Source organism: Sorex araneus, chromosome 6 (assembly GCF_027595985.1).
Source record: "Sorex araneus isolate mSorAra2 chromosome 6, mSorAra2.pri, whole genome shotgun sequence".
Lineage (NCBI taxonomy): Eukaryota > Metazoa > Chordata > Mammalia > Eulipotyphla > Soricidae > Sorex > Sorex araneus.
Genome location: NC_073307.1, coordinates 96252023 through 96268158, shown reverse-complemented (window position 1 = coordinate 96268158; position 16136 = coordinate 96252023). Strand labels below are relative to the sequence as shown.

At 59.8% G+C, this 16136-nt stretch overlaps 2 protein-coding genes across 3 annotated transcripts in view; one reads left to right on the top strand and one right to left on the bottom strand.

Annotated features, from left to right (window-relative positions):
• The window catches only part of MRTFA (myocardin related transcription factor A), a 96056-nt gene extending 87253 nt beyond the window's left edge, over positions 1-8803 (top strand). Inside the window, exons 7-13 of one of the 2 annotated variants that reach the window (XM_055144163.1) lie at positions 132-275; positions 1970-2223; positions 2310-2463; positions 3253-4263; positions 4913-5065; positions 5222-5282; positions 7608-8803. In XM_055144163.1, coding sequence (XP_055000138.1) covers positions 132-275; positions 1970-2223; positions 2310-2463; positions 3253-4263; positions 4913-5065; positions 5222-5282; positions 7608-8101 — 2271 coding nt within the window. In that variant the 3' untranslated portion in view covers positions 8102-8803. Of the gene's footprint in view, positions 1-131; positions 276-1969; positions 2224-2309; positions 2464-3252; positions 4264-4912; positions 5075-5221; positions 5283-7607 lie in introns of both variants that reach the window. The other variant, XM_055144162.1, reaches the window with a different exon arrangement.
• A 97-nt stretch (positions 8804-8900) lies between these two features.
• Positions 8901-16136, bottom strand: part of SGSM3 (small G protein signaling modulator 3) — a 33032-nt gene continuing 25796 nt past the window's right edge. Inside the window, exons 2-22 of the mRNA XM_055144164.1 lie at positions 15580-15706; positions 15135-15220; positions 14756-14822; positions 13180-13388; positions 12996-13103; positions 12734-12877; positions 12466-12661; positions 12226-12371; positions 11921-12145; positions 11345-11399; positions 11135-11262; positions 10858-11013; positions 10705-10759; positions 10566-10615; positions 10326-10478; positions 10171-10241; positions 10050-10098; positions 9883-9968; positions 9444-9566; positions 9303-9363; positions 8901-9227 (exon numbers count right to left, since the gene is read on the bottom strand). Of these exons, the coding sequence (XP_055000139.1) occupies positions 9147-9227; positions 9303-9363; positions 9444-9566; positions 9883-9968; positions 10050-10098; positions 10171-10241; positions 10326-10478; positions 10566-10615; positions 10705-10759; positions 10858-11013; positions 11135-11262; positions 11345-11399; positions 11921-12145; positions 12226-12371; positions 12466-12661; positions 12734-12877; positions 12996-13103; positions 13180-13388; positions 14756-14822; positions 15135-15220; positions 15580-15586 (2256 nt within the window). The 5' untranslated portion in view covers positions 15587-15706 and the 3' untranslated portion in view covers positions 8901-9146. The remainder of the gene's footprint in view (positions 9228-9302; positions 9364-9443; positions 9567-9882; positions 9969-10049; positions 10099-10170; positions 10242-10325; positions 10479-10565; positions 10616-10704; positions 10760-10857; positions 11014-11134; positions 11263-11344; positions 11400-11920; positions 12146-12225; positions 12372-12465; positions 12662-12733; positions 12878-12995; positions 13104-13179; positions 13389-14755; positions 14823-15134; positions 15221-15579; positions 15707-16136) is intronic.

Here is a 16136-nt window from a genome sequence, read left to right as displayed (position 1 = left end):
GGGGCTGCCCCTCACAGAGATGGCATCGCAGGTGACGCGCTCCCCTCCAGGCAGGGTGAGGTCAGCTGGAGATGCGTGCGCTGTCCGGGGCCACCGCCAGTGGGGTGCTCACCTCCCCTTACTTCTCTCAGGTCGTCTCTCAACTCCCAGTGGGCCCAGAATCCGGAGAAACACTCTTCCTGGCCGAACAGCCGCCTCTGCCTCCCAGCCTCACCAATGGAACCGGAACCGGAACCACTGTCCCCGCTGCCAAGCCCACCCCCACACTCATCAAGGTACAACCCTCCAGCCCCTGGTGGTCCCTCCTGAGCCTCTGCAGGGGCCACCTGGGGTCATCCCAGGTCCCTGAGGCGACATGGGGGTTCCTCCTGTTCTCTCTGGCGACAGTCTCTCACACTCCCAGTCCTCACCATGAGACACTGCTGCAGCCCACAGCCTCCCTGTGGTGGTCGAGGTGCAATTTCAGTGACACTGAGTGAGCAGCATTTGCTCTTCCTTCTCAGGGGCTGGGCTGGGCTGGGCTAGACACCCCACGGCCTTCTCCGGGGCTGCTGTGGTGCTCCGCCCTGGGGGTGTCTGAGGGACCAGCACCCGCTCCTCACCCAGTTCTGACCACTGCCCTTCCTGTCGCTCCCTCCCTCCCTTCTGGGAGGCGTTTCCTCTCTTGGAAGTCCCGGGGGTCCTCTGTCCTGTAGTAGCCAGCCGCTCTGGTGGCTGTGCCGCCCTCATCAGCGAAGCTCTTGCCTCTGCAGCTGCCTTGCGAACAGCCACAGCTTCCCCCCATCGATGGCTCCCTCAGACTTGCTCCTCCTTGCAGGTCGGGGTTCCCGGGCCCCATATTCTGAAGGAATGTAGGTATTTTCCATGCTTCCTCTTTCCCAGCAACATCCCTCAGGGGTCCCTCCTGACCCCGCCCGCCTCAGCGCTTCCCTGAGCCTTCACGGCCTCCCGTGGGTGCCCCCGGCTGCATCCTTCGCCTCTCCCGGGCCAGCTCCTTCACTGGGACTCCACTGGGGTTGTCTCAGCTGCTCTGCCTCTTGCTTGCATCCTCCACGATTACTGTAAAGGGACCTTTCCCACAGTGACTGAAGCTCCAAATTAACCCTTGGACCTGCTCCCCAGGGCTGTCACCTCTACCCAGACTTCCTGTCAGTACCCCCACCACCTGGTAGAGACCCCAGCTCAGCCTGCTTCAAGTCTTTCCCTTCCGGGGCCAGAGAGATAGTACAGAGGTTAAGGCACTTGCTTTGCTTCTGTCCGACCCCGGTTCGACCTTAGAGCTGTATATGGTTCCCCAACCACCTCCAGGAGTGATCCCTGACCACAGAACTGGGAGCAAGCCCTGAGCACCATCAGGCCCAGAATCCCACAAAAAACAAAAACCTCACCCGAATCCAACAGATCTCCCCTCTGGGCCTCCTGCAGCCCTTCCCTGGCACTGTGGGCGTCGGAACCACCTCAGCAGGCCAGGCTGCTGGCATGTGCAGTGGGAGTGTGCTCTGAGCCCCCCGGTGACGGGAAGCCTTAGAGTCTGGGGTCAGGGTCCCTGTGCCACCTCGACCAGTTCCTCCACAGAGGTGGACACACTGGTTCCTACCTCGATGGTCTTGTTCGGAGCAGAGCCCCGAGAGCCGGCTCTAGGGTGGCAGGTGCTCCCCAGAGTTTGTTACGTGGGGGCCCACCCAGAAGTGCTCAAGGGGTCACTCCCCAGTGATGCTGGGAAGACTCTGTGGTCCTGGGGAAGCAAACCTGGGGTTCCCCCCTGCGAACTTGTGCCCCAGCCCTTTGAGCGATCTGCCTGGCCCGCCAAGCTTCTTTGAGAGGCCCCGGGGGCCCTGTCCCCTCCCTGGCCACTCCCAGGCACTGGGGAGGCCTCTGCCTGCGCGGGGCTCCCGAGAGGTCCTGTGGGACGGGCAGGAGCGGGAGGCCGCGGGCGCCCCTGAAGGCACGCTCTGCCCCTGTGCCTCAGCAAAGCCAACCCAAGACTGCCAGCGAGAAGTCTCAGCGCAGCAAGAAAGCCAAGGAGCTGAAGCCAAAGGTGAAGAAGCTCAAGTACCACCAGTACATCCCCCCGGACCAGAAGCAGGACAAGGGGGCGCCGCCCATGGACTCCTCGTACGCCAAGATCCTGCAGCAGCAGCAGCTCTTCCTGCAGCTCCAGATCCTCAACCAGCAGCAGCAGCAGCACTACAACTACCAGACCATCCTGCCCGCCCCCCCAAAGTAGGCGCGCCCCCCGCCCCCCGCTGGCCGGGCTCGGAGCTCGTGGTGTCGCCGGCCCCCGCTCAGCTCTCCTTTCGTCTCCACAGGCCAGCGGCCGAGGCCCCTGTTGTGCGCAGCCTCTCGGCCACCAACAGCACCTCCAGTTCGGGGGCCCCCGGGCCCAGTGGGCTGGCCCGTCAGAACAGCAGCTCACTGACCGCCAAACCGGGCGCCCTGCCCGCCAACCTCGATGACATGAAGGTGGGTGGTGCGGTGCCCTTGGGGGCTCGAGGGCCTGGCGGCTGTGGGCTGTGCGGTTGTTCTCAGCCTCCAGGCCAGCGCCATTAACACCCAGGCCACATCTGTCCCGGCCTCATGCTTGCAGGTGTCCGCCAGGCAGGATGAGCCTGGGGCCTGGGGCCCCGTTGAGCCAGTGGAGGCACTGAGGTCAGAGGCCTGCTGACAAGACCTGGCGTCTGCTCTCACACCCCCACCCCTTCCACGTTGCCCCGGAGCACCCCGGCAACAGTGCTTGGGAGGAGTGTACCCCACTCCTTGGGGACCCGCTTACCATACTGTGGAAGTCGCTTTGCTCTCATGAGCTCCATTTTCTCATCCGGAAAGTCCAGTCGGCTTAAACATGAATTTAGGGGGCTGGAGCAATAGCACAGCGGGTAGGGCGTTTGCCTTGCACGACCCGGGTTCGATTCCTGCATCCCATATGGTCCCTTGAGCACCGCCAGGAGTAATTCCTGAGTGCATGAGCCAGGAGTAACCCCTGGGCATCGCCGGGGTGACCCAAAAAGCAAAAAAAACAAAACAAAAAAACATGAATTTATTTAAGTGTGTCAGGGATTATGCCAGCAGTGGGGGTATCTGCGTCCCCGCAGGGTAAGGGAGTGTTTGAACCAGATGCCGTGTGGGGAGGATGGTACAGGGAGGAGCCAGCACTGGGAGGTGGCAGGCCTAACTGACAGCAAGCTCGTCCCTTGTTCCCTCCCTCCTGGGCCCAGTTCTGTTCCCTGCCGCTCTGACTCTCACCCCTTGCAGGTGGCAGAGCTGAAGCAGGAGCTGAAGCTGCGGTCCCTTCCTGTCTCGGGCACCAAGACGGACCTGATTGAGCGCCTGCGTGCCTACCAAGACCAAGTCGGCCCTGCCTCCGGGGCCCCCAAAGCACCTGCCGCCACCTCCATCCTGCCCAAGGCCGGCGAGGTGGTGGTAGCCTTCCCGGCGGCACGGCTGAGCACCGGGCCTGCCCTGGTGTCCACAGGCCTGGCTTCAGCCGAGGTGGTGGTGGCCACGGTGACCAGCAATGGTGTGGTGAAGTTTGGCAGCACGGGCTCCACGCCCCCCGTGTCTCCCACCCCATCAGAGCGCTCACTGCTCAGCACGGGTGACGAGAACTCCACACCGGGGGACACCTTTGGGGAGATGGTGACGTCCCCCCTGACCCAGCTCACCCTGCAGGCCTCCCCACTCCAGATCCTGGTGAAAGAGGAGGGGCCCCGGGCCGGGTCCTGCTGTCTGAGCCCCGGGGCACGCGCCGAGCTGGAGGGGCGCGACAAGGACCAGATGCTGCAGGAGAAGGACAAACAGATCGAGGAGCTGACGCGCATGCTCCGGCAGAAGCAGCAGCTGGTGGAGTGGCTCCGGCTGCAGCTGGAGCAGGAGAAGCGGGCACAGCAGCCGGCCCCGGCCCCAGCCCCGGCCCCGGCCAGCCCCTCAGTGAAGCAGGAGAACAGCTTCTCCAGCTGCCAGCTGAGCCAGCCGCCGCCGGGCCCCGCGCACCCTTTCAGCCCCAGCCTGGGGGCCCCCACTGCCCACCCCTCGGATGCTCACACCGGAGGCCCCCCGGCTGTGGTGGTGAAGCAAGAAGCAGTGCTGCCTGACCCTGAGCCGGCCCCTGCACCCCAGCTAATTCTGGGCTCACAGGGCACCAGCCTTGGCAAGGGGATCCCACCTCCCCCCATCCTCACTGACGCCACAGGGACCCACCTGGTCCTCACTGTGACCTGTAAGGATGCAGACAGCCCTGGCCCCCCCGGCGGGCCCTCCCAGCAGGTACTGGGTTTGGTGGGGGGCAGGGGCCAGTTGGAAGGGTCCCACCTTTTAATGACAGTGCCCACTTACCAGGTGCCCCATGCTCTTGGCAGGTCATGTTTGCTTCCCTGGTTCCCTTGAGTCCTCCAAAATGAGGACGCGTGTCACCAAGAAGGGCATGAGATTTGGGGAGATTCAAGAGACCTACGGTCTCAAGGAGAAGCGTGCCCACTGCTTTGGCTGTTGGCATCAGAACATTTCTTTGCCTAAGCGAAAGGCTCCTGGCAGCCCTCCTGGAGAGGGTGGTGCACTTGTCTGGGCAGCTCCTGGCCGCCACCTTGGGGGTCTGCTGGCTTCCTCAGCCTGCTCCGGAGTGAGGCTGCCCCAGCCTGGCATGTCCTCCCCTGCAGAGTTGGGGCCTGGGGAGGGTGCAGTGACAGGTGCAAGGGCTCCTGGGCAGGCTTTCACAGGGAGGATTAGCTGTTGTCACCCTCAGAAGCCAGTTGCCCTGTGCCAACTCATTCTCGGCAGGTCGGGGCCTCCCCTCCAGTTTCCCTCGCCCCCCTAGCGTTCACGGAAGCTGCCTCACCTCACATCCTCCTGGGACATGTGGGGCCAGGCCTGTTTTTCTCATCCTGACCCTCTTCTGCTCTCGTCGTCTTCTGCCCAGCCTTTGTCCCAGCCCGGGTCCCCAGCCCCTGGCCCACCAGCCCAGATGGACCTGGAGCACCCACCACAGCCCCTCTTTGGGACCCCCACTTCTCTGCTAAAGAAGGAGCCACCGGGCTATGAGGAAGCTGTGAGCCAACAACCCCGACAGCAGGTGAAGAAGGTAGCCTGAGGCCTGGTCGGGAAGCGCGGCGAAGGCTGGGCCGGGCCACCACACCCCAGGCCAGCAGGGGGCAGGAGCTGGGCAGGGGTACAGGCTGTGGCGCTTGGTGCCCTGTGTCTTAGGTTTGTATCATTTTTTGCCTCACAGGAAAACGGCTGCTCAAGCCAGCAGATGGATGACCTGTTTGATATTCTCATTCAGAGCGGAGGTAAAGTGCAGTGCCTTCCCCACCCCTGCTCTCTCTCCAGCTTCCTGTCAGCCCTGGATTGGGCCATTTGCCAGGTGTTGTTTGCTTACTGGACACTTAATGAGCTGTGGGCCTTGTACTTTGGCTGCAGTCAGGGCCGTGAGGGCTGGCCCAAATATCTGAGGGGACAGGGTAGCAAATGGCCTGGGCCAAGCCAGGAGCTAAGGAGCCATTTGCTTTTGTCTGGCTCCCTGTCTGGCTTGGGAGGACGACAATGAAGTGCGCCTGTGTCTGGGGTCTTTGTTGTCAGGAGGGAAAGAAGTCTTGGGTGAACAGGTGGTATTGACCAATGGTATGCTGGGGGGCACATGAAGCTGGGGTTGGAGGAGCAAGCTGTAGGGGAGAAGATAGTTCCAGAACAGGCAGGAGAAGACCTGGGGCCTGGGGCTATTTGGAGGGAGGCCAGTGTGGTGGCCACATGGACTGTGTAGGTGGTGCAAAAGCAAGAGGGTCACCAAGGCCTTCTGCCTGTTACCAGGGTGTGGGGCTACTGAGAGGCAGACCAGGAAGACAGTGACCAAAACAGTCCTGAGGCAGCCATGTCATGTTGCTGGTGACCCTTTCCAGCCTTGGGACCACAGTGCAGGTCAGAGGGTTTCCTGTGAGGGAGCAGAGACCGGGGGCTGATTTGGGGGAGTTCAGGGGAGAGCATAGGGCCCAAGGTGGGTGCAGAATGTTCTTCTGAGTACTTGGCTTGGAAATGAAACAAAGCAAGAGCTCGGCCATGGAATCCCCTAACAGAGCCCCCTTTTTTGGGCCTCATATTGCTGTACTTAGGGGACTATGTAGTGTTAGAGCTGAATCCAGGTGCAGAGCAAGCACCTTACCCCTGTGCTCTCTCTCTAGCCCCCATTTTCCTCCTGAGTGAATTCTCGGGTAACAGGAAAAGATCTTAATAGCTGAAGTTACTCCCTGGTCACAGTCGTGGCCAGCGGGGCGAATCCCTCCATTGTCTGCTGAAGGGGCCTGAGGCGCACTTCTAGGAGAGCATGAGCATTTTCACTTTGAGGGGGACTCCACTGGAGATGTTGTGAGGAGCAGAAGGAGTGGCCTAGAGACAGGTTCCCTGGCATTCCCAGCCAGTCAGGTTGACAGAAGCTAGATGGTCAGGGAGCAAGCTTGGTTTTGAATATATATTTTTTAATATAACTAAGTTTGCTATACTTTTTTTTCTTTTGTGCTTTTTGGGTCACACCCAGCGATGCACAGGGGTTACTTCTCACAGTGCTTGGGGGACCATATGGGATGCTGGGAATCGAACCCAAGTCGGCCGCCTGCAAGGCAAACACCCTCCCCTCTGTGCTATCGCTCCAGCCCCAAATTTGCTATTCTTAAATGTAGAACCCAGTGGGATTAAAACTGCATTTTCAGTGTTGTGTAGCTAGCCATCAGCCTTTCTAGAACTTTCCGTCTTCCTCTACAGAACCATCTGAAGGTAACTCAATTCATTCTCTTCAGTTGTGTTCTACTTTCTCTGAATTTGGCTTTTTTAGGTGGCACCTCTAAGTGGTACCCTACAGCACTGCTGCTTTTGTTTCTGGGTCATTTCCCTCAGCTGTGTGTCTAGGCCTCATCCACGTGTCAGAGCAGTATTCCATTATAGTGAGAGATCCCAGTGTGGTCCTCCGTACATAGAAACTGGGACTGCTTGTACCTTTTGGCTCTTGTAATGCTGTTACGTGGGGTATAGGCATCTGCCTAGTTTTCATCTTTTGGGAATGGGCCCAGATGGAACTGCTGGTTCATGTGCTAATTCTATTTTTAACTTCTGGAGGAACCACAGAACTGTTCTGCACGGCAGCTGCACCGTCTTCAGTTATACTCAGAATGCACAAACGTTCCTATTCCTATTTTTCCAGGTCTTCCCCAACACTTTAATAGCCATTTGAGTGGGTATAAAGTGTTCCCTTGTGGCTAGTTTTCATTTTCTTCATGTTATCTTCTACAGGACAAATAACATTTCCTTGCCCATTTTCAGTCTGGTGTTGAATTATAGTTCTTTAAGTGTTCTCAATCAGTTGTCTCTTTATTCTTTATAGTAGTATCTTTCTGTTGCACACGCAGTAGTGCTGAGGAACATATGGGATGCCTGGGATCAAACCCAGCTTTGCCACTTGCAAGGCCAGCTCCCTACCTGCTATACTATTGCTCCAGCCCCAACAGTAGTGTCTCTTGATGCACAAAATTTAGGGGAGGTATTATTTCGGCGCCTATAAATACAGTAGGGTCTGATCTTGGACCTACTGAGACCTGGTTTCTGATGCTGACTCACTTTTTGATTGGCAGAGATTTCAGCAGATTTCAAGGAGCCAGGTAGAGAGAAAGCCACCTCCACAGATGCCTGCAGTTCCCCCCTGGATGCCCAGTCCACACCTTCTGCCGAGCAATCCCAGGCCATCCCGCCATCGGGCTGGTCCAGCTTCCCTGGCCGTCTGGAGGACTTCCTAGAGAGCAGCACGGGGCTGCCCCTGCTGACTGCTGGGCACGAGGGGCCGGAGTCCCTCATTGACGAACTCCACAGTCAGATGCTGAGCAGCTCAGCCATTCTGGACCATCCTCCCTCACCCATGGACACCTCGGAATTGCACTTTGCCCCTGAGCCTAGCGGTGTAGGCCTGGACCTAGGTGATGGCCACCTGGACAGCATGGACTGGCTGGAGCTGTCATCGGGTGGCCCTGTGCTGAGTCTGGCCCCGCTCAGCACCACAGCCCCCAGCCTCTTCTCCACGGACTTCCTGGACGGCCATGACTTGCAGCTACACTGGGACTCCTGCTTGTAGCTCTTGGGGGCTGGCAGTTGGGGACCCTCAGGAACTCCTGCCTCCATGTGGTCATGAGTCCTGACAATCACAGGCCTTGCTGTCCCCCTTCCTGGGAACTGAGGGCAGAGGGCGGGATGCTACCAAGCAGCAGCTCTGGGTACCACCCTGGGGCTTTGGAGGCCTGGACGGGCCCGTTTCTAGTTGACCTCCTTTTGAGAGGTTGGGCGCGACCTGCGGTTTGGCTCAAGCAGGCAAGACCCAGGCCGAATCTCTTTCCCCACTTTTCTTGCAAGGGAAGAAGCTAGGCCTCTACCTCCCCATTCCCTGCCATTAATTAGGAGCTTGGAAAGGATGACCATTTAGAGGTTGGTGGCAAACATTTTCTGTACAGTTGTACATACATATTATATATCGCCGTACATACACATATATATATACATATATTTTTGGGAGCGGGAGGTGAACACAGCACACCCCACCCATCACGTGTGTTTGACATGTAGACACCAGGCCACAGCCTGTACCCCACCCGTCCTGCTTCCTGCTCCTTATCAGTGCCATGAGGGCAGAGGTGCCGCCAGGACCGGCCCTCCAGCCATGGCTCCTCCTGGCCTCGCCCTGTTACTTGGAGCGAACTACGGATGGCATCACCAATAGCAGTGCTGGCTGGGGGGAGCTGTGTGAACTTTTTAAAATAAAAACAAAAACACTGGCTGGTCACTCCTTGTTCAGTCCATGCAAGGATGGGTGGTGTGGGCAGGGAACCTCTGTCCAGCCTGGCGGTGACTTCAACACCAGGAAGGACAGAAGACAGGCACCACTTGCTCAGACACAATTTATTTACAAATCAAAGAGGCCCAAGGTGCCTTGGGCCGTCCCCTTCCTGAGCAAAATGCAACTGAACAGCAGTGGCTCTCCCGTTTGGCTGGAACCCAGGTTCTAGGTTCAGGGCTGCCTCCTTCCCTCATCTCAGTCTGGAAGAGATCCTGGCCCAAGACTGACCGGGCACTTCTGTGTCCACTAAGGAAGACGGCGCTGCTTGGGGGCAGGGTCACGAGGACAGTCAGCCATCTATGTCCCAGCTGAAGAGGTGGTGCTTCACCAGCATGTCCTGCACACCCTCCTTCAGGGGCTGCTTCTCCTCCTGCACAGACAGGCAGGGGGATGAGGCCGGCGTAAGGGCCCCACGAGGCCCTGCCTCAGCCACCCAGTCACCCACCTCTCTCTTGGCAGGCAGTTCCCAATCCTGGGAGAGGCTGAAGGCGAAGCAGCAGAGGACACTGATGGTGAGGAGGGGGCTTGGTTAGTGGCCTTCCGGCAGGCTCGCTCCCACCCCTAGCCCTGCCCCGCCCAGACTCACCGAAGCTCACACTTGATCTGGACCCAGCCTGGGCTGCGCAGGAATGACCAGGGCTGGTACCACTTCTCCACCGTCTGCAGGCTGGAGCACAGCACCTCCAGCCACAGGTGCAGGACCTGCTCGCTGGACAGGCAGGGCAGCTGGGTGGGGCCCTATCCTCCCAGCCCGCCCCACCCGTCCCGCAGTTGTCCCATCCTGTCCGCTCTGAGGCACGACAGGGTTCAGCGTGCTGTGTCTCATTTCTGGAGGTGCCTAAGCAACTTAAGAAATCTGCTTCAGGGGGCGCAGGTGCCTGCCTTGCACACGGCCAACCTGGGTTCCACCCCCAGCACCCAGATGGTCCCTTGAGCCCCACCAGGAGTAAACCCTGAGCACTGCTGGTGTGACCCAAAGCCGCCTCCAAAAAGTCAGTTTCACAAACCCCAGGGCAGCCACTCACTTGAGCCCTACGCAGATGAGGGAACGGAGCTTGACGTCCATCTGTGCATGCGCGGCGTCGTGAGTCACGTTCACCGACTGCACTGCCTGCAGGGCGGAGTGTCATGGAGCTGCCCCTACTGCCTGATACCCCCCTCCCCCCGCCCCAGGGCCCCTGGCCCTGCTTACCCGGTACAGCAGCTCCTCGGGGGTCAGGACTTTGCCATCTTCATCCAACCTAAGGGACCAAAGCTGCCAGTGCTGCCCTGGTCCCTGGCCTGCCCCGCCGCCCCCCAGGCCACAGTGTTACCTGTAGGTCTTACAGAGCACCAGGCGGGAGTACACTGAGTCAAAGTCTCTCTCGACTTCCCGGCCCGCTGCCTGGGGGGAGAGAGGGACACGGGGTCTGCCCAGGCCTGCCAGAGCCCACACTGCCAGCTCCCTGGGGTCCCAGCCCCAAGTTACCTCCTCAATGAACATCCAGGGGTGGCAGGCTCCCCCGAGCAGAGACGGCTTCTTGAGTCCATGTTCGAACAGGGCCTTGAGGGCTGGGCAGAGGGTCCCTCTCACGAGATCTGTGACCCCCTCTGTCACAGTGTCATCCCCTGCGATGGAGTACTGACGGGGAGAGGTGGGGTGAGAAGCCCCAGGCCTGTGCGGAGACCCGCAGCCTCTCCCTCCACCAGCACCCCCTCACCCCCTCACCTCCTTGCTCCGCTCATCCAGGACTTCCACGAACTTGGCTGGAAACCAGCCTGTGGGGGCAGAAGAGCCCTGTGGGTAAGGCCCGGGTGGGAGGGGGCAAAGGGCGCGCCGTCACGGCCTCCCACTCCCTCCAACTCACCTCGCAGGCCATTCAGCTCCCCCACCCAGCAGTGCTCGTCCTTCTGGGAGACAATCTGCATGGACAGCAAAGCCTGGGTCACCCAGAATCTTTCGCTTCTGGGGGTGAGGAGAGAGCCGGTGGGCCACCTCCCGGACCCCCCCCAGCCCCCACCGTGATGATGTCATTCTTGCGGAAGCCCAGCTCGTCATCGTCATGCCGCTCGAAGTCCAGCAAGGCCTTGGCCCGGCGCCGGTGGCTGCGTGAGCATGCCACGTAGTTCTCGTGGTCACGCTGGTGGCTCTCCATGCTGTAGTCTGGGGTCAGCTCCTGCCCCAGCGAACAGAAAGGCCCAGTTCCCCACACCTGCACCGTGCCCACTCATGGGGCTCACGGAAGCCCCTAAATCAGGCCTCTGTGCGGGGCGAGAAGGCTGGCACTAGAGACTCACCACACTGCCATTTTTGGGGTCCGTGCACTGGAAGTGGCGCGCCACTCGCAGGATGGCTTCCCGAAGGTCAGCTACCAGCTCTGTCTGCTTGATGTTCTTGGCCTTGAGCGCCTCCAAGTCGTCGTCTCCTGGAAGGCAGAGAGTGGTGGCGGCCAGCTCCAAGGAGCCAGGAGCTCCCAGCGGTGCGCCCGGCCGGCTCCACGTTCTCACCAAAGAGCAGGGAGGTGATGCCTGACTTCCGGCGCTGGGTCCTGCGGCGCACCACCTGTGGGGGAGACGGGGAGCGGGCGAGCAGGTCAGCCACAGCCCGGGCCGGCCCAGCAGGGGGCGCCTGGAATAGGTGGAAACTCCCAGAACCTCCTGGGAGGGGTGACCCCTGAGGTGAGAACCTTACTGAACTGCTTGCCAGGTCAAAGCTGGGTTTAGGACAGTAGAGCGGGTAAAGCTTTGTGAGCAGACAACCCAGCCTTGATCCCCAGCACCACACACAGTCCCCCTGCGCCCCACCAGGTGACCCCCAAAACAAGCTAAACCCAAAGAAGGCGAGTCACTGGGGCCAGAGCGATTAGTACAGCAGGCTGGGCATTTGCCTTGCAGGTGGCCGACCTGGGTTCTATCCCTGGCGCCCCACAGGGTCTCCCAAGCACTGCCAGGAGGAACCCGTGAGCAAAGCCAGGTGTGACCCCCACACCCCCACTAAAAGGCAAGTCACTATAGGGAAGTCAGGTGGTGGGCAGGTAGGAGTCACTCCCCCAGCCTCCCTCACTTGGGTGTCCCCACGCCCACCTGAGAGAGATTGGTGGTGGCGCTGGTCCCCAGGAGCTGGCCCTGGTCTGCCATGAGGTAGGCCAGGTGCTTGCGGCGCTGGGTCTCCACGGCCATGTCGGTGAGGGAGCCAGCCAGCCGCATGGCCTCCCCCAGCAGCAGCTCGGCGTCCTCCATCTGTGCCGGGATGTCGGACAGGGTGTTGAAGATGGAGGCCGAGTTCTCGGACTGGATCAGCTCGTCCTCCTGTGCCAGCGGGAGACAGGGGCAGGCGGGTTGGTTCCTGCCCGCAGCCGCCGGGAGGGGGCGCGGGGGCGCGGCAGCACCTTGAGGCGCAGCATGCCCAGCGTGGTCTGGAAGAGCACCAGGGAGCCCTCGTAGAAGAACAGGTCCCAGAGGCGCAGCAGCAGCCGGATGTGCACGACGCTGGCGAAGGCCGTGAGGAACCAGTGCAGCGTGATCAGCGACAGCTCTGTGGGCACAGACGGAGCCCGTGGCGGCACCGCCTGCGGAAGGCCGCTCCCGCACCCAGGCTGGGGAAGAGGCGGCCCGTGGGAGGCGCTCACCGATGTCGTGCTCCTGGAGCAGCTTGTCCAAGCGAGGCAGGTACTGCACGATGAGGTGGCGCAGCACCCTCTGGTCCGTCTGCACGCCCAGCAGCGTGGTGCTGAAGTAGGAGGCAGGCAGCAGGTCCTCGATGATGGCGCACATCATCCAGAAGGCGTCCTCCTCCTCCAGGAAGAGCAGCAGGCAGGCAGCCACCTGGCCGGGCAGGCACAGGCGTCTCTAGCCAGGACTTGGAGGAGGGGGACCCCCCCTCCGGGCTGGACTCACCATGCCTGTGCCCTGGCAGTAGCCGATCTCAGGGTAGAGCCAGGCCAGTGCTCTGAGAACCCGGCGCAGTCGGGGCACCCCGATGCTGCTCACGTTGGCAAAGCAGGCATTGCTGGGCATGGTGCGGAGAAGGTCCTTCTCGATCTGTCCCCCCCACAGTGAGGGTCTGAGGCACAGCTGTGGGCCCCAGCCCCCAGGACTGGGTATCCATGCCAGGGCAGCCACCCCCCAGGCCGGGAGGGCTGCGGCGCGCCCACCTCACCTGCTTGGCAGCGATGGTCTCGTCGTTGGAGCTGTTCTTCACCGCCTCTCGGTACGACAGCTCGGAGCTCCGCTTCTTCTGCAGGGCCCCCGAGAGTCGCATCCACAGCTGGGGGGAGGCACAGCCTCAGTGCCTCATGCGACGGGACGTGGGCACGCGCCTGGGGGTCCTGCGGGGGCCTCACCTGTGGCCGCATGCTGTGCGGGATGCCTGCCAGCACCAGGGAGCGGAGCTTCTCAGAGCAGGGGAGGGACACGGCGATCTTGTCCCAGGTGAGGTCCCCCACATCGTGGTTGTGGGTGAACTCCAGGTGCGCCTGCCACCGCAGCCGCTGTGCAGGGTCCTCCAGCAGGGGTGCCCCTGACAGCTGGCTGGGACTGGGGTCAGCTCCGTCTGCCCAGAGAGCACAGGGCAGCTTTAGGGCAGGGCCCTGGACACCCCCAAGGGCCAGCCCGGCTCTTTCCCCCCAACCTGTGAACCCTGCCCTCTCCTTGGCTTCACGATGGCTGAGACACAAACAGGTCAGATCAAGTGGCACCGTCTGGGCCCCGCCGAGCCCACTCCTAGCCTCGGTGTTCAGAAAGCCCTGGCCTGGATGGCCTTTGGCTGAGACCCTGAGCTGCACAGCCCTGGAGAGGAGACAGCCACGCCTGGGCTGCCTAACGCCTCGCCCAGCAGCCTATGAGGCACCTTTAATGACTCACTAAGTGTACACTGGGCTGGGTGGCAAGTGACCGATGTCCCAGCACTGTCCCAATCATGCTGAACATTTTCCTTGATTTTTCAGGCCCTGCTTTTAAAACGTCCAAATATTTCCCTAAAAGCCAGAGAGTCGGGACCCAGGGCGGAGTCCCAATCACCACGCAGGCGCAGCTCTACCCTGGGGCTGGCAAGCGGCTTTCCACCCGTGACTTGGGAACCAACAGGTGGCTGACAACAACGGGAGTGGCCTCTGGGCCACTTACTATGATAAACCCATTATGAGATATTTTGCAGCCACTGAAAAATATACTTTTATTTTTGTGCCACACCTGGCGGTGCTCAAGGGCCCATATGCGCTTGGGACTGAAAGCAGGCCAGCGCCCTGCCCACTGCTCTCTCTCCAGCCCTAAAATACAAGCTTCAAAAGCATCTTCTTGCTGGGGAAGGGGGAGAAACTTGAGGGGCCACATCTGGAGGTGCTTGGGGGCTTCTCCTGCCTTGGTGCCCAAGGAGGCCTCGCGGTATCAGGATCAAACAGAGGTGCCACTCTTTGAGCTCTTTTTGGTCATTTTAAATCTGCCTTAAGTGACAGGGAAAAAATGCTTCTGGTATAAAGTGAAGAAAAATAACGATATAAAAATGTGTATACCATTTTAGTTATGAAAGATAACTAAGAGGGTATAAAATAACTAAGAAGCAGGGCAAGAAGACCTAAGGAGAGAGTTGTCCCGGGCCTTGGGACCACGGGCCACCTGTTGTAAGCTGCTTTTGTTTTGGTCTTTGGGCCACAACTGATGCCCCAGATCATTGAGTGACCTCTCCAGCCCTACTTTGTTACAATCTTTATACTTCTTTTCTGTCTTTTAACTTCTCCAAATGACCATTATTATCAGATTAAGATGAATAAAATTAGTTGAAGACCCCCAGCAGTCTAGGACAACTTAGCATTACCCCGGGCTGCAGATCCGGCTGTATTCTCCAGCATGGAGACTGCAGCGACAGGCTCACCAGCTAAAGCCACCCCACCCCACCCCCAGGGTGCGGGGGCTCCCTCTTACCTTCCTTGTCCATGCGGAAACCAAATTCATCGTAGTAGAACTCTGGTTTCTCTACAGGCTCTTCCTTCTAGAAACACGGTTAGGAGAGAAGGCTGCTTCTGAGGCCTCCACCCACCCACACCATGTCCGGGGCAACCCACCCGAACAGTCACTCAGCTCCGGGCAACCACCACAGGCTCTGAATTCTGGCACTTTCCTTGTTCTCTTCAAAGGGCAAAGAGTAAGATCAAGGCGAGAAATGTTCGGTGCAGTTCTGCGTCACTAGCCTTCACCTCCAACCTAACACCACACAGGTGGTGGAGCGAGACTGCTCCTCCGGTGGGGACCCCACACATAGGAGCAGCCTACAGTGGCGTCTCCTCAGAGCCGCGAGTCCTACCTGTGTGTACTTGGCCAGGATCTCCTGGGGCCACATGCTTGGAGTCAGAGCCGAGAAAGGGCCAGTGGCAGAAGGTATGTGACTCCCTAAAATCAAGGAGGAGACGGGGAGGAAATGCAGAGAACTCAGCAGGAAAATTCAAGCGGGGCTATCTCAGCCACTGCTCCCCGAGACTGCACAGGCCAAAGGGCTGGGTGGGCGGCCAGGGGGCAAAGCACATGCCTTGCATGGGGAAGCCCTGGCTTTGATCCCCAAAACAATAAAATGGGACAGCTGGGGAGGGAAGGGACTCTGGGCCTCCTCTTCCACCAGAGAAAGGGGCGCAGGCTGCTGGAAGAAGACAGAATCAGGGGAACGACCCAGCCCCTCCGCCTTCCTTGGGCTGGACTGCCAGTGAACAAGGAACAGCTGCTCCTTCCCCTGGGAGGGCCCCTCCTCCTCCTACCAGACATGATGGAGGCGGGGAATGCCAGGCGAAGCTTCTGCAGGTCCACAGAGGCGTTTCCCTGTGCTAGGGTCTCCCGGCTGGAAGGTTCTCAGGCTTCATCTGGTACAGAAACATCTGCCCTGGTCTGGGAGCGAAGGGAAAAGCACTCTCAAGCAGCCTGTGGCCGTGGGGAGGAAAAGGTCTCACCTAACAGAGAAGCCTCAGTCTGGACATTTCTCAAGAGGACAATGATGTCCTCAGCAGCTCCTCATACCACGGGAAGTGACTACTCACGTCCTCGTTAGGAAAGGAGGGACTCTGGGAGCTGGAGAGGCAGTGCAGCAGGTAGGGTGCTTGCCTTGCACACGGCTGACCCGGGTTTAACCCCCAGCACCCCAAAGTTTACCCCAAAACTGCCAGGAGTGATCCAAAGGAGTGTAGGCTTCCCAAGAACCACTGGGGTGGCCCTCAGGACGCATCTGAAATATATTTAAATCCTGACTTCCCATCAGCCCTGCCCCACCTATTCCCAACTACATCTCTGAGGAGAGGCAACCAAGATGCTAAGATCCAGG